The 24,810-nt window shown below is 42.4% G+C and overlaps 1 protein-coding gene across 4 annotated transcripts; it reads right to left on the bottom strand.

The window, feature by feature from the left end:
* Window positions 1-5,347: 5,347 nt before the first annotated feature.
* On the bottom strand, window positions 5,348-23,926 carry lpar2b (lysophosphatidic acid receptor 2b). Of its 4 annotated transcripts, none has more exons than XM_083521744.1 (5): window positions 23,638-23,926; window positions 18,140-18,675; window positions 17,383-17,797; window positions 14,449-14,705; window positions 5,348-5,771 (listed from the first exon to the last, which is right to left on the bottom strand). In XM_083521744.1, the coding sequence occupies exons 2-5, from the start codon at window positions 18,479-18,481 to the stop codon at window positions 5,682-5,684; spliced, it is 1,104 nt and encodes a 367-aa protein (XP_083377870.1). In that variant the 5' UTR covers window positions 18,482-18,675; window positions 23,638-23,926; the 3' UTR covers window positions 5,348-5,681. The 4 variants fall into 4 exon arrangements, with proteins under 4 accessions (XP_083377870.1, XP_083377869.1, XP_083377871.1 ...); XM_083521743.1 differs by having other exon boundaries at window positions 23,544-23,861; XM_083521745.1 differs by lacking the exon at window positions 23,638-23,926 and adding an exon at window positions 23,144-23,239.
* Window positions 23,927-24,810: the final 884 nt, after the last annotated feature.

Genomic DNA, 24,810 nt, shown 5'->3' with positions numbered 1-24,810 from the left:
CATTACAACATTACAACATTATACAGTATAACATCATAACATCATAACATCATAACACTATATCATTATACCATTACAACATTATAACATCATAACATCATAACATCATAACACTATATCATTATACCATTACAACATTATAACATCATAACATCATAACATCATAACACTATATCATTATACCATTACAACATTACAACATCATAACATCTTAACACTATATCATTTTATCATTACAACATTACAACATTATACAGTATAACATCATAACATCATAACACTATATCATTATATCATTACAACATCATAACATCATAACATCATAACACTATATCATTATACCATTACAACATTATAACATCATAACATCATAACATCATAACACTATATCATTATACCATTACAACATTATAACATCATAACATCATAACATCATAACACTATATCATTATATCATTACAACATTACAACATCATAACATCTTAACACTATATCATTTTATCATTACAACATTACAACATTATACAGTATAACATCATAACATCATAACATCATAACACTATATCATTATACCATTACAACATTATAACATCATAACATCATAACATCATAACACTATATCATTATACCATTACAACATTACAACATCATAACATCTTAACACTATATCATTTTATCATTACAACATTACAACATTATACAGTATAACATCATAACATCATAACACTATATCATTATATCATTACAACATCATAACATCATAACATCATAACACTATATCATTATACCATTACAACATTATAACATCATAACATCATAACATCTTAACACTATATCATTATATCATTACAACATTACAACATTATAACATCATAACATCATAACATCATAACACTATATCATTATATCATTACAACATCATAACATCATAACATCTTAACACTATATCATTATACCATTACAACATTACAACATCATAACATCTTAACACTATATCATTATATCATTACAACATTATAACAGTATAACATCATAACATTATATCATTATATCATTATAACATTATATCATTATAACATCATTCATTATAACATTGTCATTATGACAGTATAACATTATATCATTATATCATCATAACATTACATCATAACATCATAACATTGTCACTTCCGGTGACGTAGCTTCCTGTGTTTGACTTGTTTGCCGCGAGTTTTGTGTTTGTATTTGTTTGTTTGTGTTTTTCTCTTTTAATAATCCTAAATAGTTTTTGTCTTCTTGACTTGTGCCTGTAGTCAGTTAAACTGAACTACCACTATAATATTTTGTCTCTTACTTTATCATATTTGTGTACAGTAACTCTGTTCGTGATTAACCCAGCCATTAGGGGGGCACAAGCCAGTGCACTCTTAGTGCCGGTCCCAAGCCCGGGTAAATGGGGAGGGTTGCGTTAGGAAGGGCATCCAGCGTAAAACATGTGCCAAATCAAATATGCGGATCACAAATGAGAATTTCATACCGGATCGGTCGAGGCCCGGGTTAACAACGACCGCCACAGGTATCGTTACTATGACTGGTAAAGGAGAGAGGTAGCTGATATGATGGAGAGGAGAAAGGTAGATATGCTGTGTGTTCAGGAGACCAAGTGGAAAGTGAGTAAGGCCAGGAACATTGGAGGTGGATTTAAACTGTTTTATCATGGTGTGGATGGGAAGAGAAATGGTGTAGGGGTGATTCTGAAGGAAGAGTACAGTAAGAGTGTAGTGGAGGTGAAGAGAGTTTCTGATAGGGTGATGAACATGAAAGTGGAAGTTGAAGGGATGATGATAAATGTCATCAGTGCCTATGCTCCACAAGTTGGCTGTGAGATGGAGGAGAAGGAAATATTCTGGAGTGAATTAGATTAAGTGGTAGATGGTGTACCTAGGAAAGAACGATTGGTGATTGGGGCAGACTTTAATGGCCATGTAGGTGAAGGGAACAGAGGTGATGAGGAGGTCATGGTAGGTATGGTTTTAAGGAGAGGAATGTGGAAGGGCATATGGTGGTAGATTTTGCTAAAAGGATGAAAATAGCAGTGGTGAACACGTATTTTAAGAAGAAGGAGGATCATAGGGTGACGTATAAGAGTGGAGTAAGGTGCACACAGGTGGATTATGTGCTATGCAGGAGATGCAACCTGAAGGAGATTGGAGACTGTAAGGTGTTGGCGGGGGACAGTGTAGCTAGGCATCGGATGGTGGTCTGTAGGATGGTTTTGGAGGCGAAGAAGAAGAGGAGGAGAGTGAGGACTGAAAGAAGAATAAGATGGTGGAAACTGAAGGAGGAAGAGTGTAGTGTGAGGTTCAGGGAAGAGGTCAGACAGGGGCTCGGTGGTGGTGAAGAGGTGCCGGATGATTGGGCATCTTCTGCAGGAGTGATGAGGGAGGCAGCTAGAAAAGTACTTGGTGTGACATCTGGAAATAGAAAGCAAGACAAGGAGACGTGGTGGTGGAATGAGGAAGTGCAGGAGAGCATAAGGGGAAAGAGGTTGGCAAAACAGAAGTGGGATCGACAGAGTGATGAGAAAAGTAGGCAGGAGTACAAGGAGATGCGGCAGCAGGTAAAAAGGGATGTGGCGAAAGCCAAGGAAAAGGCATATGAGGAGCTGTATAGGAGGTTGGACACTAAGGAAGGAGAAAAGGATTTATACCGATTGGCCAAGCAGAGGGACCGAGCTGGGAAGGATGTACTGCAAGTTAGAGCAATAAAGGATGGAGAGGGAAATGTGTTGACTAGTGAGGAGAGTGTGTTGAGAAGATGGAGGGAGTATTTTGAGCAGCTGATGAATGAGGAAAATCAGAGAGAGAGAAGGTTGGAGGATGTGGAGTTGGTGAAGCAGGATGTAGATAGGATTAGTAAGGAGGAAGTGAGAGCAGCAATTAGGAGGATGAAGAATGGAAAGTCGGTTGGACCTGATGACATAGAAGCGTGGAGATGTTTAGGAGAGATGGCAGTGGAGTTTTTAACAAGATTGTTTAACAGGATTCTGGAAGGGGAGAGGATGCCTGAGGAATGGAGAAGGAGTGTGCTGGTACCGATCTTTAAGCATAAGGGAGATGTGCAGACCTGCAGTAACTACAGGGGAATTAAGTTGATCAGTCACACCATGAAGTTATGGGAAAGAGTAGTGGAAGCCAGGCTGAGAGAAGAGGTGACCATCTGTGAGCAACAGTATGGTTTCATGCCGAGGAAGAGCACCACAGATGCCTTTATTTGCTTAGAGGATGTTGATGGAGAAGTATAGAGAAGGACAGAAGAAGTTGCATTGTGTGTTTGTGGATTTAGAGAAAGCGTACGACAGTGTGGAGAGAGGAGTTGTGGTATTGTATGAGGAAGTCTGGTGTGTCAGAGAAGTATGTGAGGGTGGTGCAGGACATGTATGAGGACAGTGTGACAGCAGTGAAGTGTGCAGTAGGAACGACAGACTGGTTCAGGGTGAAGGTTGGACTGCATCAAGGATCGGCTCTGAGCCCTTTCCAGTTTGCAGTGGTGATGGACAGGTTGAAGGACGTGGTCAGACAGTAGTCTCCGTGGACTATGATGTTTGCGGATGATATTGTGATTAGTGGTTAATAGTAGAGAGCAGGTTGAGAAGAGCCTGGAGAGGTGGAGATATGCGCTGGAGAGAAGGGGAATGAAAGTCAGTAGGAGTAAGACAGAGTACATGGTATGAATAGTGGATTGTGATTGGCTGGAAGAAGTTCAGGTGTGAATAGTGGATTGTGATTGGCTGGAAGGAGTTCAGGTGTGAATAGAGGATTGTGATTGGCTGGAAGGAGTTCAGGTGTGAATAGAGGATTGTGATTGGCTGGAAGGAGTTCAGGTGTGAATAGTGGATTGTGATTGGCTGGAAGGAGTTTAGGTGTGAATAGTGGATTGTGATTGGCTGGAAGGAGTTCAGGTGTGAATAGTGGATTGTGATTGGCTGGAAGGAGTTCAGGTGTGAATAGTGGATTGTGATTGGCTGAAAGGAGTTCAGGTGTGAATAGTGGATTGTGATTGGCTGGAAGGAGTTCAGGTGTAAATAGTGGATTGTGATTGGCTGGAAGGAAGTTCAGGTGTAAATGGTGGATTGTGATTGGCTGAAAGGAGTTCAGGTGTAAATACTGGATTGTGATTGGCTGGAAGGAGTTCAGGTGTGAATAGAGGATTGTGATTGGCTGGAAGGAGTTCAGGTGTGAATAGAGGATTGTGATTGGCTGGAAGGTGTTCAGGTGTGAATAGTGGATTGTGATTGGCTGGAAGGAGTTCAGGTGTGAATAGTGGATTGTGATTGGCTGGAAGGAGTTCAGGTGTGAATAGTGGATTGTGATTGGCTGGAAGGAGTTCAGGTGTGAAGAGTGGATTGTGATTGGCTGGAAGGAGTTCAGGTGTGAATAGTGGATTGTGATTGGCTGGAAGGAGTTCAGGTGTGAATAGTGGATTGTGATTGGCTGGAAGAAGTTCAGGTGTGAATAGTGGATTGTGATTGGCTGGAAGGAGTTCAGGTGTGAATAGTGGATTGTGATTGGCTGAAAGGAGTTTAGGTGTGAATAGTGGATTGTGATTGGCTGGAAGTTCAGGCGTCAGTTCAAAGCGTTTGTCAGTTGAATCTAAATGAATGCGCTGCTTATAAACACCTGTAACCATAGTAACATCCAGTTTCAGTTCCATCCAGAGTGAGACAGCGATTATACACATTTCCTGATGATCTCACTGAGCTCCATTAGCGTGTGGTGGAACCTTTATGTTGAATACGGTGATTTTGGTAAACAGCTCGAGGCACAAGACGTATTTAGAGGAAATAAACAGCAGGAACAGTAAATACCAACAGTTTTGTTATTAGTAGGCTTCGGGTTGTATATTAAATAAATAAGACATAAGGTTTTATTTGATCCCATTCACTAGTTTAATGCGCGACATGGAGGTGTGAAGTGGAGCACATTTAAATGGTCTAACATCATCAGATAAGTGGATTATCTTGTAGATGTGCCATTGTTACAATGTTGGTTTAAATAGATAAAAGAACATGAAGTGGGGTCTCGACCACTAGAGGGCAGTACTGCATCACTAATTAACACTGTACATCTAGAGATAGACAGATCACTGTATTCATCCCTGAGGGGGATTCATGAGTTTCTGTACATCTGTAAATAAATTCCCCTACCTGTATTTCCCACTAATGTCTTAGTGTGAGCATAAAACAGGAAGTCCGTTATTTAAAAAAACAAGAAACATTCACATCCAAATAGAATTTATTGCTCACAGGGGAAAAAAGACCTTTTCCTGTCTATTGAGTGTCAGAAGGACCAACTGAATAACCAAAAGACAATTGAAAGGATATTAATTTGCATTTACATATATTAATTATTTATGAAGTATTTGAAACATTAATTTTTCACAAGTTCTGAGTTTAAAATACCTGTTTATTTCTTTACTGGGTATACAAAATAAACACACACACACACACACACACACACACACACACACCAATAAATATCATTTCAATACACGACTATTTAAATTTTAACTTTGCAATAATAAAGTTTAATAATAAAAATAAGAGTTCAAAACAAATGGCAGTACAGAACTGTCCACTGGGTGTCAGTGTGGGGAGGGGGGCATTTACTTTTGGAACTGTTACACACGAGTTGATTCAGCTCTCAGGATTTAGTTGAGTTTTTAATTTTTCTTGAGCTTTGAAGCAGCACTGTGGGGTTTTCACCTGCATCATCTTCTCCATTCCTGTTCACCTACACACACACACACACACACACACACACACACACACACACAGGAAATATTGGTATCGTTTTTGACGTCCTGTCATATTTACATCATGAAGATAACCTTGTTTTTTGTTTAATAATGTACACTATTTAGCCAAAAGTATGGTCATGTGAAATCTGACTTTCAGACCCTGATGTGGTTTTTCCCCAAACTGTTACATAAAGTTGAATTTACACAATTGAACTGGACAAGTTTGGATGCAGGAGCAAGACATTTTCCCTTCAGTTGAACCAGGAGACCCAAAACCTGATCTGGCATGAAAATGCCCCTGTGCACAAATCCAGCTCCAAGAAGACCTGTTTCCACGGGTTGGAGGGGAAGATCTCCTGCTGTAGAACTCAAAGAAAAGAAAATGTTCCGTTTGGTGTCCTGATGATTTACGTAATTTAAAACACCATAATTAATTTAAAATATTTACAAGAATATTTTATCTTCATGCTCTATGTTGAGTTTGGTTTCACTAATAATAAACATACATTTGCATAAAGCGTCAATATTTATAAATGCGCATGTTAATTTGAATATTAAAGTTAAAAAGTTTTAATTTAAGGTCCATTTATGAACAGATACAAATGTGCGATCAAGTTGATGTTATCACCAAAACTAAATCAACAACATGTCATTTAGATCCAATTCCCACTAAACTACTGAAGGAAGTGTTATATACAGCTGGTGAGCCTCTTCTCAATATTATTAACTCCTCACTATCGTTAGGTCATGTCCCTAAATCCCTCAAGTTAGCAGTTATTAAGCCCCTCATCAATAAACCTCGTTTAGATCCAAACACACTATCGAATTACAGACCAATTTCAAATCTCCCATTTATGTCTAAGATTTTGGAAAAGATTGTCGCTGCCCAGTTCTGTTCCTACATACAAGAGAACAATATCTTTGAAGAGTTTCAGTCAGGTTTTAGGCTCCATCATAGCACAGAAACTGCTCTAGTTAAAATCACTAATGACCTGTTTTTAGCTTCAGACCAAGGCTACATCTCGCTGTTGGTTCTACTAGATCTTAGTGCTGCGTTCGACACTATAGATCATGATCTCCTCCTAGATCGCTTACAGAATTAAATCGGTATTCAGGGACAGGCATTAAGCTGGTTTAAATCCTACCTGTCCAATCGTTACCATTTCGTAGATTTAAATGGAGAGCTATCCAGGCTAATGCTAGTAAATTATGGCGTGCCACAAGGTTCAGTTCTAGGACCCCTGCTTTTCACAATATACATGCTTCCCTGAGGAAATATTATTAGAAGGCATGGAATTGGCTTCCACTGTTACGCTGATGATACCCAGCTATATGTCTCATCTAAACCATATGATACGCTCAATTAACCCGGATAACTGAGTGTGTTAAAGAAATAAATTACTACTAAATTCTGATAAGACTGAGATTTTGCTCATCGGCCCAAAAAATAGTATACAGAAGCTCCAGCATCTCAGCCTGCATTTAGACGGTTGTTCTGTAACTACTAGTTCAACAGTAAAAGACCTGGGAGTTATTTTAGAGCAAATTATCTTTCAAAAATCACATCAACCAAGTTACAAAAACAGCTTCTTCCACCTTAGAAATATTTCTAAGCTAAGAAATATGTTATCTATATCTGATGCAGAGAAGCTCGTCCATGCGTTCATGACCTCCAGACTGGACTACTGTAATGCATTACTAGGTGGATGTCCTGCATCATTAATAAACAAGCTTCAGTTAGTTCAGAATGCAGCAGTCAGAGTCTCACAAGGTCGAAAAATAAATACCACCATAGAACCTCAATCTTATCGTCCCTACACTGGCTTCCTGTTAAGATTCAAATAGACTTCAAACTACTGCTTCTCACTTATAAAGCACTAAATGGTTTATCTCCATGTATCTCCAGTCTTCTAACACGCTACAATCCCTCACGCTCCCTGAGATCTCAAAACTCTGGACTTCTAGTAGTTCCTAAAAGAGCAAAGTCCATTAAAGGTGGTAGAACATTCTCACATTTAGCTCCTAAACTCTGGAACAGCCTTCCTGACAGTGTTCGGGGTTCAGATACACTCTCCCAGTTTAAGTGCAGATTAAAGACGTATGTTTTTAGCGAGTTCTACACATCACACACATCACATCATAACCTTGTGCTCCAGAACATCTGATCACATCACATTATCCACTTGTGCTGTTAATATCATGAACAGCAGCTACGCTAATTCCTCTCCACTGCTTCTTTTTCTCTCCCCATCCCGAGGCTTCCTGAGGTTCCTCCAGCTCCAGTCACTTTCACCTCATGAAGATTGTGGACCTTTAAAGAAGTAGATGCTCACAAACATCCCGAACCACCTAGAGACGTACCAGTGCCTTTTAGATCCCACTTCATGTGGAGTTTGGACACTGGACCTCTTTGAGTGTTTAAAGGCTCTGGCATGGAGAAGCTGGTGTTGGATCTGTGATGATCTCAGATGTTGAGCTATTTTATGAGTTGCTCAGTAGCTCCTGGTTCCACATCATCATCTGACTGCAGAAGACTGTAGAAAGATCATCAGTCATAATCACACACTCCAGTACTCATGTTAGTTTTCACTCTCCAGTGTTCTGTAGTGTTTAAAGACTATAATCACACTCTTGATGTCACCCAGATGAGGATGAGGTTCTGCTTTTGAGTCTGGTTCCTCTTAAGGTTTCTTCCTCATAACATCTAAGGGAGTCTTCATGGCTGCTCATCAGGGATAAATACACATTAATGTTCAAAAGTTCTGGAGTGAGTTAGATGAAGTGGTAGAAGGTGAACCTAGGAATGAAAGATTGGTGATTGGGGCAGACTTTAATGAGCATATGGTGAAGGGAACAGAGGTGATGAGGAGGTGATGGTAGGTATGGTTTTAAGGAGAGGAATGTGGAAGGGCAGATGGTGGTAGATTTTGCTAAAAGGATGGAAATGGCAGTGGTGAACACGTATTTTAAGAAGGAGGATCACAGGGTGACGTATAAGAGTGGAGGAAGGTGCACACAGGTGGATTATGTGCTATGCAGGAGATGCAACCTGAAGGAGATTGGAGACTGTAAGGTGTTGCGGGGGACAGTGTAGCTAGACAGCATCAGATGGTGGTCTATAGGATGGTTTTGGAGGTGAAGAAGAAGAGGAGGAGAGTGAGGACTGAAAGAAGAATAAGATGGTGGAAACTGAAGGAGGAAGAGTGTAGTGTGAGGTTCAGGGAAGAGGTCAGACAGGAGTCTCCCTGGACTATGATGTTTGTGGATGATATTGTGATCTGTGGTGAGACTAGGGAGCAGGTGGAGAAGATCCTGGAGAGGTGGAGGTACACGCTGGAGAGAAGGGGAATGAAAGTCAGTAGGAGTAAGACAGAGTACATGTGTATGAATGAGAGGGAGGGCAGTGGAGGGGTCCGGTTGCAGGGAGAAGAGGTGGAGAAGGTGGAGGAGTTCAGGTACCTGGGGTCAACAGTGCAAAGTAATGGAGAGTGTGTTAGAGAAGTGAAGAAAAGAGTGCAGGCAGGGTGGAGTGGGTGAAGAAGAGTGATAGCAGGAGTGATTTGTGATAGAAGAGTATCTGTGAGAGTGAAAGGGAAAGTTTATAGGACTGTGGTGACACCTGAGATGTTGTATGGATTAGAGACAGTGGCATTGAGTAAAAGACAGGAGGTGGAGCTGGAGGTAGCAGAGCTGAAGATGTTGAGATGTTCGTTGGGAGTGACGATGATGTGGAGGAAAAGAGGAAGAACAAGGAGGAGGTTTATGGATGTGGTGAGGGAAGACATGCAGGTAGTTGGTGTGAAAGAGACAGATGTAGAGAATGGGGGCGGGGGGGGGGGTATGGAGACGGATGATCAGCTGTTGAGACATCTAATGGGAGCAGCCGAAAGTAGAAAAAGAATCACCTTCATTCTTAAATTCTGTAAAGCTGCTTTGAGACGACGTCCATTGTGAAAAGTGTAATAGAAATAAACTTGAAAGTTGTGAATAATCAAAAGTGAACTCTTCGCAATCATGTGATTAATCACGATTAAATATTTAAATCGATTGAAAGCCTTAATATTAATATATATATACACACACATACACACACACACACACACATTTGTTTTTCAGGAATGTATACACACACATCTGACGTCTGAGAGCAGCGCCACCATCTGGTCAGTTAATACCAGAGTTAATAAAAGTGTTTACACGGAGTTTTGTGACTTCAGAAATTTATATCAGAATTAAAATGAATTTCTTTTTCTTACAGTTTTTAATTTTACCTCTGGCATTTTCTTATGCAAAGTAGTGCACACACACACACACACCCACACACACACACACACACACCCACACACACACACGTGTTTGAGGAATGTGTTTTATTTGAGCATGTTTTGTAGTAAACGATGTGTAAATGAGTTTTTAAATGTCCTCATTACTCAAACACACACACATGCTGAATGTTTTTAAAGCTTTTAATGTTGTTCAGCTTCTTCACCCCACACAGCAAAACAACACACACACACACACACACACACACACACACACACACACACACACACACACACACACACACACACACACACACACACGTTTGAGTAACGCAGATTCTCTCACTGTTCCAGTCCTCCCAGTGCTTTTATACCAGTCAGACGTGGTGTCAGAGGACTGGAACACTCTGAATAACGCACATCTGTGCTACTCAAACAAAAAAAACATTTGTTTGTTTTACATTTGGTTTGTACTCGTCACGGAGTTGCACTTATGTGCTGATGTTTCAAAAGTTTAAAAATGTGTTTGATAAATCAGCAAAAAAGTGCAACTTCTAACACCTGGTTCAGGTGCTGCTTCCAAAGTGCCCTCGCCTTCAGGCCCTTTCACACCAAACACACTGTTCCCACGGAGCCGACGATTTATAATAAAACCTGCACCTCATTATCTAGTTTTGTTCAATAAAAGGTTTGGACCAGGAAAGCAAAATGACGTTTGTTTTAAATGTTTGTTTTACAATTACTTACTTAATTCCTTCGGGCTTTTTGAAATGGAAATAGCAGTGGAGCAAAGCATTCTGGGTCGAGGGCATTTTATAAAGCAGCATCGGGACCGAAATGCAAGTGAACAAGCAGACAGACAGACAGACAGACAGACAGACAGACAGACAGACAGACAGAGGAGAGCAGACTGAAGCAGCTTGTTCCAGTGAGTTTATTTCTATTAAAAATTATCATCATCTCTGCAGCAGAAAATCCACCAGAGTACAAAATCATCCAAAAAACGAACAAAATAAAACAAACAAACAAACAAACAAACAAACAAACAAACAGCCACAACGAGGTACAATTATAACATTAGTGATGTAGCTGGAGATCAGAGAAGAGGGCTGCTCCACACACACACACACACACACACACACACACACATTAATAACTAAACATTTGTTCATAATCTGACAAAGTTACAAAAAAAAAAAAACACACAGGAAGCAAAAAATGTCACAAATGTAAACCAAAAAAAACCCAAACTGCTGCTGCAGGAGGAATGAAAGCAGGATGGTGGTGTGTTTATAGTAAATTGTGACCTGTAGTGCAGCAGTACTGGTGTGTAGATGTTTAAACGTGTGTGTGTGTGTGTGTGTGTGTATGTTTAAACGTGTGTGTGTGTGTGTGTGTGTGTGTGTGTGTGTGTATGTTTAAACGTGTGTGTGTGTATCTATGTTTAAACGTGTGTATGTTTAAACGTGTGTGTGTGTGTGTGTGTGTGTGTATGTATGTTTAAACGTGTGTGTGTGTGTGTGTGTGTGTGTGTGTATATGTTTAAACGTGTGTGTGTGTGTGGTGCATTTGTTCATATATAGAGGACATGTTTACAAGACAACGAGGATAGCAATCTATCCATCACAGAACAGGAAACTATGTCTGCTTTCAAAGGAAACCTGTTTCTGATGCATCTGTCTGTGTGTGTGTGTGTGTGTGTGTGTGTGTGTGTGTGTGTGTGTGTGTGTGTGTGTGTGTGAGTCAAACAGTGGCTAATCAGGGAACACACAACAAGCCCCAAACCCCAGTTTGCGTGACACTGAAAAATTGTCCACCCGCGCCCTGAAAGAGGGACATAAATATTTAAATGGTTACTGTATACCACACACACACACACACACACACACACACACACACACACACACACGTCTGAGTCATGTGGCGACCCCGCTATGACAAACACACATCACACACACGAACCGAGGCACATCTGATAACCATCACAGAGAAGGGTGCATTCCTAATGCAGCTATGCTAAGAACATGCGCACGCACGCACGCACGCACGCACACACACACACACACACACACACGCACACACACACACACACACACGTATTCAGTTTATTTAAATCCTAGTCTCGGGCTGATAATCGGTGGTATTGGTTACGGAGGAATGAAGTCCAGACATGAAAGTGTCTCTTTAGATCACATCAGTAATAAACTGCAAAAAACCCCATGGAATTTAAAACGCTAAAAAAATAATGATTTCGCTCCCGTACTTATACAGAAAGTGTTAAAAACGATAGTAAAAGAAAACTTATCCCCAGGAGATGTTTTGCACGTGAAGATTAGAATCTGCAGGATTGTTCAGGGAAATAAAGATCTAAACTTCAGTTTAAACGAACACTGGGAGAATTGTGTTTGCAGAACAGGAGTTTTACGGGGACTTGAGACGTCGCAGATGAAACACTTCCTCCTTTGTGATGTTCGAAAATGATAATGGAGATGTTCGGAGTTTAGAGGAAGGAATTAGTGTGATTAGCAGGAGATCTGTAACCGTGTAGCACACATCCATTCACTACTTTTCATTGGCTTTGTGCTCCGAGTGGGAGGGGCTTATTCATTCTCTCCCCTGTCAGTCACAACTGCAGCAGCCAATCACGGCAGCCTTTGGGCTCAGGTATGTAATAGAGGGCAGACAGCGTGAGCAGTTCCTCCGAGCAGCAGCTGGATGGCGCTAGCTTCACGTGCACGTGAGAAAGTTCTGTTTAAATACCAATAGGTGTGAATGTCGTCTCTTTACTGTGATTATGGGATTAAACGTACGCTAACCTGAAGATACACACGAAACTCAGCTAAGCCTATTAGCATCGCAAAACGTTAGGATGGTCCAGTATCAACAAACTACCACACAGCTACCAAATATCCGCACGTGACTAATCATCTCAGATAACGAGCAGACCACAGCGCTCCACGCCTGGACTGACATGGTTCTTCAGGAATACGTTTAACTCATGTGTACAGTACAATAACAACGCTGGGTTGGGATTCCTGGATGATTAGCAGGAAATTAATTATAGGTTTGTGTACAGTATAACAGAGAGGAACACACACACACACACACACACACACACACCACTATCCATCAGATCATAAAGTTCATTCAGGTGTGATGGTCACCGAGACACGAGGAGGCACCACAGGCTAAACTACACGCTACACACGTGTCCTCAGACTGTGCTGATCTTCTCTGGAGAGCAAAATGATAAAAATAAAGAAAAGAAAAAGGGGGAAAGGAGAATATTACACAATTATTCATGAGTATTACAGAGCAGATGAATGAATGAATGAAAAGGTCGTTAGAGGGATGAGAATCTGATTAAATGCTAACACTAGCATGGGGAAAGAGAGATTTCGCTTATAACAAACAACCTGAGATAAAATTGAAACTTGCTCAGGGATATTTCGGTTTCCTCCGTATACATTCTGGAGCTAGCATGAGAGTTTCTGATGTAATTAGCTTGCAGCTCAGCTAGGTGGCGCCATTACCTCCACTCCTCCACTGTCGCAGCTGTGTTGCGAACATCTAATCGTGTGCTTGTGCATCAGCGTAGCACGTTTAGTGTTAGCACCTCTGAGTGTGTTGGTACAGATGCTAAACATCTGTTAGCATGAGCTCGATGAGGAGGCACTGCCCCGAAACCTGCTGTTTAATACCTCGGCGCAGAGATCAGATCATCACGCTGATTAAGCCCTGACTAGAACATTCCATCTAGTTCTCCTTGTTTGTCTGAAGCCACAACAAATTCGACCAGTGGCAAGACCTCAGACCAGTGCAGGACCTGAGAGTGTACTGGACTGAAACATTACCTGAAATCCTGTGGGTGAAGCTCAGAGATTCTCATGATGCAGTGAAGGTCACTTTAATGTACTTTAACAAGCAAAAAACACAGCCTAAATAGCTATCATGGCTAACTTTGTTCATGTTTTGCTCCCATAAGGTTAATGCATGTATGATATCAGCACTGACCAGCATTCCAGCTTTTTGGCATCAGTACAGAAATCATGAAAATAATAAAAAAGAATAAAAACCTGCTGAAAACTTTAGCCTGGTGCTGAACTGTACCCTGAACACGCTCAGTCTGAGGGGATCGTCGCTGGTTTTTAGCGCATTATTGTTAGAAACGGTGATTTGGATGATGTTTAGAAAACTTTAATAGGCCAAAATGATATTTTAAAAGAATAATAATGAGAGATTCCGTAATGAAAGTGCAGCTAATCGCTAAATTCCGGCTACATTTATAACGCTCTCTTTGCGTTGTGATGCTACGGCTAGGTGATTAGCGTTTGGAGGCCTTCAGTCTGGAGCTGGATTTGAGCTCAGCGTGCTGAGTGTTTTCGGATCCGTTGGAGTCAGTCAGTACCTCTTGGTTGAGCGTGTTGAAGCGGACGTCTGCGCGGTTTCCCGTCTGTCTGCCCCGGCGACACAGGCAGCACAGGATGTGCTTAAACGTGCGCCGCATGTCCTGGTCACGGTACGAGTAGATGATGGGGTTCATCATGGAATTTAACTCGGCCAGGACCAAACAGAACTTCTCCACTTTCAGCACGCCGCAGTTACACTTCACACCGTCCAGCAGGAGCAGCACCAGACCCGGAGTCCAGCACACCACGAAACACCCTGAGACACGGAGCACAGGCAGAACGTTAGATCATCCAGCTGAACTTCACAAGCATGAACACTGAACACTGTCCCATATCTCCCTCAGTCATCGTGTTCAATCCTGTGCTGAACATGAAATCATTTACACCAGGGGTGGAGCTTGAAGTGCTTAGTGCTTGGCCGATTTCAGATTACAGTTTAATCCGTGCCCCCAAACCAAACAGTAAAAACATCAAAACAGAACTTAGCACCATGTGACCAAGCCACACCCCTCAGAGAAACTCCGCCCACTCTCAGAACTTGAACATTTCCATAAACACTAAACAGAAGTGAAGAAGAATAAACAACTGGAGTCCTGCTGTGAAATGAATATAATCTCTAATAAACTTCAGGTCATGAATATTAATTTGCATATTAAAATCACACCAGTCTGCTGTTGATTCAGTTCCAGTTACTGCACATTTAAAACGTCTCTGATGGAGAATCTGCTGAATATATACAGAGTAATAAAATGCACAAGAATTTCAGGTTGCATGTGTCCTGTCAGGGCATGCACTGATTTCCTCATTTACCTCACACACACACACACACACACACACACACACACACACACACACACACACCATCCAGAAAGTATTCACAGAGCTTCACTTTCTCCACGTTATTTTACAGTTTTATTCCAAAATGGATTAAATTGAATATTTTTCTCTTTTTTTTTTTTTTTTTTTTTAGCTCTGGTGCCTCCTGTTTCCACTGATCATCCTTCAGATGTTTCTACAACTTGATTAGAGTCTACCTGTGGTCCAGTCCGTTGATTGTGGAAAGACACACAGAAGGTCCCACAGTTAGAGCGCATGTCAGAGCACAAACCAGTCATGAAGTCTACGGAATGAGGAAGGGGACAGAAAAATGTCCCAATGATCACCGTGGCCTCCATCATCCGTAAAGGGAAGAAGTTTGGAACCACCAGGACTCTTCCTAGAGCGGGTCATGACTGGTCAGGATCGAGGGAAAGATAAATGCATCGATATACTTATACTTGATGATAACCTGCTTCAGAGCGCTCTGGACTTTAGATCGGGGTGTCTACGGAACTCTGGGAATGTCCTCCTGTGGCCCAGCCAGAGCTCAGACTTGCCCTGAATGAACATCTTTAAAGATCTAAAAATGGCTGTGCACTGATGCTCCTCATCCAACCTGATGGAGCTTGAGAGGTTCTTCAAAGAAGAATGAGAGAAACTGCCCAAAAATAAGTGCCGAGCTCATCGCATTAAACTCAAAAAGAGTTGAGGCTGCAACTGGTGTCAAAGTGCTTCAACTAATTTTTAGTCATAATGAATATTTTCACGTCGTCATTATGTTTATCATCACTTTTAAAGAAAAATTATAAATTAATTCCATTTTGAAATAAAACTGTAAAATATGAAGCTCTATAAACACACACACACACACACACACACACACACACACACACACACACACACACACACACACACACAAAGGAATGCAGATGAAAGTCAGTAAATGAGTATAAGGTTTTGTGTGTGTGTGTGTGTGTGTGTGTGTGTACAGAAAAGAAATGGTGTAAAGCTGGATATGCGAGTCAGGGCAAGCCCAACACTCCTGTTGTTAGTGTGTGTGTGTGTGTGTGTGTGTGTGTGTGTGTGTGTGTGTGTGTATAAACACATTCCAGGTGAACTAGCAGCAGAAAGGTCTTTCAGAATCTCTGTAATAATGGAGAGTAAATACAGTCGCTGCAGGAGGCGGAGAAATAAATCATAAAAAAGGAGTGGTGTTTTATAACCGAGAACAAAACACCACAATACTGATTCAGATCTCTGCTTCGCCCAAGCTTTAGATCAGACTCAGACTGGTTGGAGATTTGATGAGCCTCTGCTTGGTCTAAGGTTTGGATCAGACTCAGACTGGTTGGAGATTTGATGAGCCTCTGCTTGGTCTAAGGTTTGGATCAGACTCGGACTGGTTGGAGATTAGATAGGGTCTCTGCTTGGTCTAAGGTTTAGATCAGACTCAGACTGGTTGGAGATTAGATGAGCCTCTGCTTGGTCAAAGGTTTAGATCAGACTGGTTGAAGATTAGATGAGCCTCTGCTTGGTCAAAGGTTTGTATCAGACTCAGACTGGTTGGAGATTAGATGAGCCTCTGCTTGGTCTAAGCTTTAGATCAGACTCAGACTGGTTGGAGATTAGATGAGCCTCTGCTTGGTCTAAGCTTTAGATCAGACTCAGACTGGTTGGAGATCAGATGAGCCTCTGCTTGGTCTAAGCTTTAGATCAGACTCAAACTGGTTGGAGATTAGATGAGCTTCTGCTTGGTCTAAGGTTTGGACTATTAGGTTTAGTCCCTCATATGAGAGGTTTATATAGGTTTTAGGGAGGCTGTTCCTCTAGGACTTAAACGTTCAAATAAACTGTGGAAGGGTTAAAAGGGGTTGGAAGACCTGGCAACTTTTTCACAATTTGAAAGATCTCAAATACACTGGGAATTTGTGGCTTCTAAGGAAAAATTCTGCTCCACAAGAACCTCTAAAAGTTATTTTGTTGTTTCCCTAAGAGTGTTCCAAACAGAACCACGGTTAGAAAACCAAGAACTCACAATAATCAAATGAATCCTAAAAGAACCCAGTAAGAACCATGGTGTGGTGTGGTAGTGCCCGTGTGTGCATGTACGTTACCCAGAATGACAAAGACGGTCCTCATCAGGTTCTCCACGGTCTCTTTGTGTTTGTTCTGTACCGTATGCTGACTCATGCGCTGGCTCTTGTGCCGGACGTAGATGAAGATACGGGTGTACACCAGCACCATGACGCTGAAGGACAGCAGATTGAGCACGGCCCAGAACACCAAGTAGCTGCGGCTGTACATGGGAGCCATTTTGGAGCAGTTGTCGGTGTGGCACAGGCAGTTCCAGCCCATGCTGGGGATCAGACCCATGAGCACAGCAATGGTCCAGATGCCTACAATCAGCAGGATGACCCTCATGTTGGTCATGGTACTGTGAAGCTGCATGGTGAAGATAGTCTGGTGTCTCTCGAGGGCGATGGCCATCAGGTTAATGACCGATGCAGTCAGACTCGTATCAATCAGACCCTGCAGGAGGAAGAGAGAATGGACCAGGGTTACATTTTCATATCATGATCATCTTTTCCTTCACATGTGTATAAATAGCATGAGAATTCTTCTTCCTGTCACTGATCAGGGACACTGAATAGTTCCTGGCTGACTAGTGGAGAACAACCATGCTCAGACTGGTCTTCTAAAGGTGCAGGATTAAACTGAATGTTATTGGTGGACTGCAGTCAGAGTGGCTGATGATTTAGACGAAGGTTAGTGAAGGTTAGTAATGAACTCTTCAGGAGGGTAGAACTTTAAAAGAATAATTGGAGACCACTATGGTTGCTGGTAAGAGAGTGTGTGTGTGTGTGTGTGTACCTGTCTGAGGAACCACTGGTACACTGAGAGTTTAGCAGTCCAGGGCCCAGTGTGGAACATCAGGTGTAAGTACGCGATTCCAGCGAACAGGTCTGCTGCAGCCAGGTTCCCCAGCAGGTAGTAGATGGGGTAATGGAAGCGTCGATTGATGAAGATAGCAGTCATGACCAGGATGTTAGTGGCGATGACGAAGAAGCACACGATCAGTCCCAGACTTACCACGGCGTAATCTTTTGGTTGCCAAACATCTGAAATCACCTTCCCGCTCATGTTGTAGTAATACGCAACTGAAAAATTGCATGTCTTCGCAGAGGCTGTTGTTGCCACGGTGACAGCGGCCATGTTGAATCTCGCTGTCCCACAGCACAGGGCAGGGCGGGGCGGGGCGGGGCTGGAGGAGGGAAGCTGGCGTGTGATTGGCTGGTGGTGAAGTTTAAGTGAAAAGGACGCTGAGTGAAGCGGTGGTAAGAAGCATGGAGCGTCAGGGAACACAGTTCTCCTCTGATACAACCAATCAAAGCACACACTCTTCTACCCTGGAGAACCAACACACAAATAAAAAAAATCAAAACCACAATCCACATTAATACCAAACCAGCTGATCAGAAAAACCTGATTTCAACCCAAACTACTTCATTCATCCTGAATCCTGACTTTGAGATTTTACTAAACAAAGAGATTTATTTTGCACAACCTTCAATTCACCACAATGTGTTTTCTTCTTCATCTTCACAGAAAAGTCTGAATAAAAATAAAACACTCCTCTGACTGAAGTGAAAGCAGGAAGTGGGGTGAAAAATACATGCGCAGGAGCACGAATCTAGTTTCTACTGCAGCTAAAACCGCACACACACACACACACTCGCGTGCGCACACGCACACACACACACTCGCGTGCGCACACACACACACACTCTCGTGCACATACACTGCTTCACCTTTCACTCTGTACAGATTTTGCTTTACAGAATTTTATTTTCACTAGACATCTTTTAACAAATCTGACAGACTTTCTCTCTTTCAACCCCCCCCTCCCCCCCTCCTCTCTCTCTCTCTCTCTCTCTCTCTCTCTCTCTCTCTCTCTCTCTCTGTATGCACAGCTGCATCTCAATAAATGAGATCATTAAAAAGGTGATTTATTTCAGTAATTTAATACAGAAAGTGAAACTTGTATATTATAAAGATTCATCTCACACACACACACACACACACACACACACACACACACACACACACACACACACACACACACACACACACACACACACACACACAGATTATTTATAGTGTTTATTTCTTTTCATTCTGATCATTTGGACTCACAGCTGATAAAAACCCAAAATTGTGAGAAAGTTGAATATTGGAGACTCGTGATGTCTTACTCTAATCATCTCATTAAATCCAAACACCTGCTCAGGTCTTCTGAGTCTTCAAATGGCGTCTCAGTCTGGTTCAGGCTCCACAATCATGGTGGAAAACTGCTGACTCGACAGTTGTGCAGAAGATGATCATTGACCCCCTGCACATGAAGAGTGAGACACAGAAGATCATCGCTGAAGAAGCTGCTGTTCACAGACTGCTGGATCCAAACACATTCATGGAAAGTTGAATAGAATGAAAAATGTGGTAGAAGAAGATGAAATGAAGAATTCAAGGATTTGTGGACTGACTCGTTCCTCGTGTCGAGCAGCTCCTGAACCAGAGACGACGTCGGAGGTGTCTTATCTGGGCAAAGGACAAAAAGCACTGGACTGTTGCTCTGTGGGACAGTCGTCTTTTCAGATGAAAGGAAAGAAAATGTAGCATTTAATTTGGAAATCAGGGCCTCAGAGTCTGGAAGAAGAGAAGAGGCACAGAATCCGAGCTGCTTGAGGTCAAGTTTGCACAGTCAGTGGTGGTTTTGGGAGTCGTATCATCTGCTGGTGTTGGTCCAGCCGTCTACCAGGAGGTTTTAGAGCACTTGATGCTTTCCTTTGCTGACCAGCTTTATGGCTGGTTTTCACACCACCTTAGCAGTGCCACAGTCTGATCTCGTCCATGCCGCAGTCTGATCTCCTCCATGCCGCAGTCTGATCTCCTCCATGCCGCAGTCTGATCTCCTCCATGCCGCAGTCTGATCTCCTCCATGCCGCAGTCTGATCTCCTCCATGCCGCAGTCTGATCTCGTCCATGCCGCAGACTGATCTCGTCCATGCCGCAGACTGATCTCGTCCATGCCACAGACTGATCTCGTCCATGCCACAGACTGATCTCGTCCATGCCACAGACTGATCTCGTCCATGCCACAGACTGATCTCGTCCATGCCACAGTCTGATCACCTCCATGCCACAGTCTGATCACCTCCATGCCACAGTCTGATCTCCTCCATGCCACAGTCTGATCTCCTCCATGCCACAGTCTGATCTCCTCCATGCCACAGTCTGATCTCCTCCATGCCACGCCCAACTGAAGCAGTAATTAAAGCAAAAGGAGCTGCGACCATGTACTGAGTACAGATACAGTAAATAACAGACTTTCCAGAAGACCAACAATTCACTCAGAATGTTTTTATTGGTCTGATGAAGTTTTAGTGAATCAGTATTTAGTGAATATTAGAGGGAGTGAATTGTTTTGTTTTTTTTTTTAAGTCAAAATCATCACAATATAAAGAAATAAACACTAGAAATAAATCAGTGTGTGTGATGAATAGAATAAACCACTTTCACTTCTTCTGTTCAATTACTCAAATAATCTACTTTTAATGATATTCTCATCTTTAAGCAACTTATCTTTTAATAATCACATCAACCAAGTTACAAAAACAGCTTCTTCCACATTAGAAATATTTCTAAGTTAAGAAACATGTTATCTATATCTGATGCAGAGAAGCTCGTCCATGCGTTCATGACCTCCAGACTGGACTACTGTAATGCATTACTAGGTGGATGTCCTGCATCATTAATAAACAAGCTTCAGTTAGTTCAGAATGCAGCAGTCAGAGTTCTCACAAGGTCGAGAAAATATCACCATATAACCCCAATCTTCTCATCCCTACACTGGCTTCCTGTTAAGATTCAAATCCACTACAAACTCCTGCTACTCACTTATAAAACACTAAATGGTTTATCTCCATGTTTCTCCAGTCTTCTAACATGCTACAATCCCTCACACTCCCTGAGATCTCAAAACTCTTGTAGTAGTGGAGAAGCTGGTGTTGGATCTGTGATGATCTCAGATGTTGAACTATTTCATGAGTTGCTCAGTAGCTCCTGGTTCCACAACATCATCTTACTGTAGAAAGATCATCAGTCATAATCACACACTCCAGTGCTCATGTTAGTTCTCACTCTCCAGTGTTCTGTAGTGTTTAAAGACTATAATCACACTCTTGATGTCACCCAGATGAGGATGAGGTTCTGCTTTTGAGTCTGGTTCCTCTTAAGGTTTCTTCCTCAGAACATCTAAAGGAGTTTTTCCTTCACCACCGTCACCATGGTGATCATCAGGGACAAACACACACCATTCACCTTCACTGTTACATTCTGTAAAGCTGCTTTGAGACGATGTGTGTTGTGAAAAGCGCAAATAGAAATAAACTTGACTCACTCTAACACACACACACACACACACACACACACACACACACACACGATTAAGAAATCACAGGTATCTAATGAAGGTATCAGCTAAACTTTGTTGAGGTTTTAGACACAACATGGCTGGAGTTCACACTGACTGACTGTCCAGATTTCTGGGCACCTTTCTGTCTCACACACACACACACACACACACACACACACACACACACACACACACACACACACACACACACACACACACAGGAAACATTCCAGTGTCCTTAACAAACAGATACGAGTTCCACTTGATCACTTCCTCCCTGTGAGGAGCCCACTGATATACACACCTCTCTCTCTCTCTGTGTGTGTGTGTGTGTGTGTGTGTGTGTGTGTGTGTGTGTGTGTGTGTGTGTGTGTGTGTGTGTGTGTTACAGGTCCTCCTCTGGCAGTAAATCTGTGAAGCTTGCAGTCATAAAACAGAGATAACATACTTTATATGGTCAACTAGGAGCCTGGTGGGAACGAGGACACACACACAATAACACACACACACACACACACACGAGATTGCACAAGTCCTTTGCAGTGCACGTGTACATGTGTGAGAGACATCTGCACCCTGAAATTAAGTGTTTCCACCTGGTATGCTGAAGAATTTCTCTCACACACACACACACACACACACACACACACACACACACACACACACACACACACACACACACACACACGTCTATATCCTATAGAACAGGGAAAAGAAATCTTTCACAAACGTTCCGAGTTGTAAACATTCCTCCATCCACATTCTTCTTACCCTCTATATATCTGTCCATCTACCTATCTGTTCATCACATCTCACATCTCTCCATCTTTCTCACTCACCCTGATTAAATTCTTTAACATTCCACATGTCGCTCTTTCCATCGAACATTCCCTCAATTCCTCCACTAACACAGCGTTCAGCAGTGTCTCCATCCTCACAGCTCAACCCCACACAAATCTGTTTCTCAACCTGCTCCAGGACGAGGAACCTCCCAGATACAGGAAAGCATTAGCACACAGAGTCAGAGATCAACAGGTACATGACCTTCATCAGCTCTACTGAACTCTCTCTCTCTCTCTCACACACACACACACACACACACACACACACACACACACACACACACACACACAGAGCTGCTTTTTTTTTATTACAATTCAACATGTACTGAAGCAGATGTGTGGCTCTGGAACTCCTTCTCTCTGCCCTGGTGCTTGTTTTCCTCTGATCTCAGGTCTGATCTCAGGTCTGATCTGATCTCAGGGAAATCTAAGCAGACACTCAGCAAAAAAAAAAAACATCACACACCTCCAACAACCTCCAACCATCCGAGATCATGAACCTGATACATGTTTATATATTTACTCCAAAACAGAAGCCTCAGATTTACGAGTAACACAAACCTGGAGTCAGACTTTCCTTCAGCCAATAAACCATTTAAACCAGTGTGAAGACCGGCTTTTCATACAGGCGACACACACACACACACACACACACACACACACACACAGGGAAGGGAATCGGGGCTGGAGGTCTAGTTACACGCACGAGCGCAAATGATCCTTTAGAAACAGCAACGAGATTAAAAATTATGAACATGCTCACCTCCGCCGCGCGCGCGCGCACACACACACACACACACACACACACTCTCTCACTCCGCGCGCACACACACACACCCTTACCTGTCCCGCGCGAGCACACACACTTACTCACTCACACACACTCACTCACTCACCTGCCCCCCACACTCTCACTCTCTCACACTCTCACTCTCTCACACTCACACTCACACACACTCACCTGCCCCGCACACACTCCATGCCTTCACTAAATATCCGCGACTCCTCGGAGAGAGTGTGTGTGTGTGCGTGTGTGTGCGCGCGTCTCACATTACCTGGGATGAAGGAAGTGAAGTATCAGGGCGCGGCACTTTTCTTGATTACCTTCGAAACAGCGCTGTGCTTTAACACCACCTCCCCCCGACACACACACACACACACACACACACACCGCTTTCTAAAATCTATTTCACAGACAAAGTGTGTGTTTGATTAACAAACCCCGAACACACCGGTATGCCGCACGCGCGATTTCAATAAGAAGCAATTCAATTATTATTATTTTTTATTATATATACAATATAATCACTAACTCGGATACGCGCTCGAAGCCCCGCCCATGGACTCCTCTGATTGGACGCGAATTGAAATTCCGTGCGCCAACGAGCGCGCGCCGGGGCGTTTTCGTTTGGCAGGTAGACTGTTGCGCATGCGCAGCACGTTTCCGTTCATTTCTAAACTGGGTGGAATTTAAATGTTGGGGATTTGCGTGTTCAACATTTACATTTCTGCTTTGTGGGTTTTTGTGCCTGTTTTTCTTTTTGTTTTTTAGTTTTTTTGGAAAATATAAAAGACAGAGGATGAAACTTATGTTTCTAAAAAAAAAAAAAACAACGTAAATACTTATTTATTACTTATTAGATCTCTAAGACCCCTACACACCCTACATGTCCATCTACACCTGTACATACCCCTACACACCCTACATGTCCATCTACACCTGTACATACCCCTACACACCCTACATGTACATCCACACCTGTACATACCTCTACACATCCTACATGTCCATCTACACCTGTACATACCCCTACACACCCTACATGTCCAACTACACCTGTACACACCCCTACACACCCTACATGTCCATCTACACCTGTACATACCCCTACACACCCTACATGTCCATCTACACCTGTACATACCCCTACACACCCTACATGTCCATCTACACCTGTACATACCCCTACACACCCTACATGTCCATCTACACCTGTACATACCCCTACACATCCTACATGTCCATCTACACCTGTACATACCCATAAACACCCTACATGTCCATCTACACCTGTACATACCCCTACACACCCTACATGTCCATCTACACCTGGAAATACCCCTACACACCCTACATGTCCATCTACACCTGTACATACCCCTACACACCCTACATGTCCATCTACACCTGTACATACCCCTACACACCCTACATGTCCATCTACACC

Source organism: Silurus aristotelis (genome assembly GCF_946808225.1).
Source record: "Silurus aristotelis genome assembly, chromosome: 20".
Lineage (NCBI taxonomy): Eukaryota > Metazoa > Chordata > Actinopteri > Siluriformes > Siluridae > Silurus > Silurus aristotelis.
The sequence above is the reverse complement of the archived record's forward strand: the minus strand, read 5'-3'. Positions and strand labels throughout refer to the sequence as shown.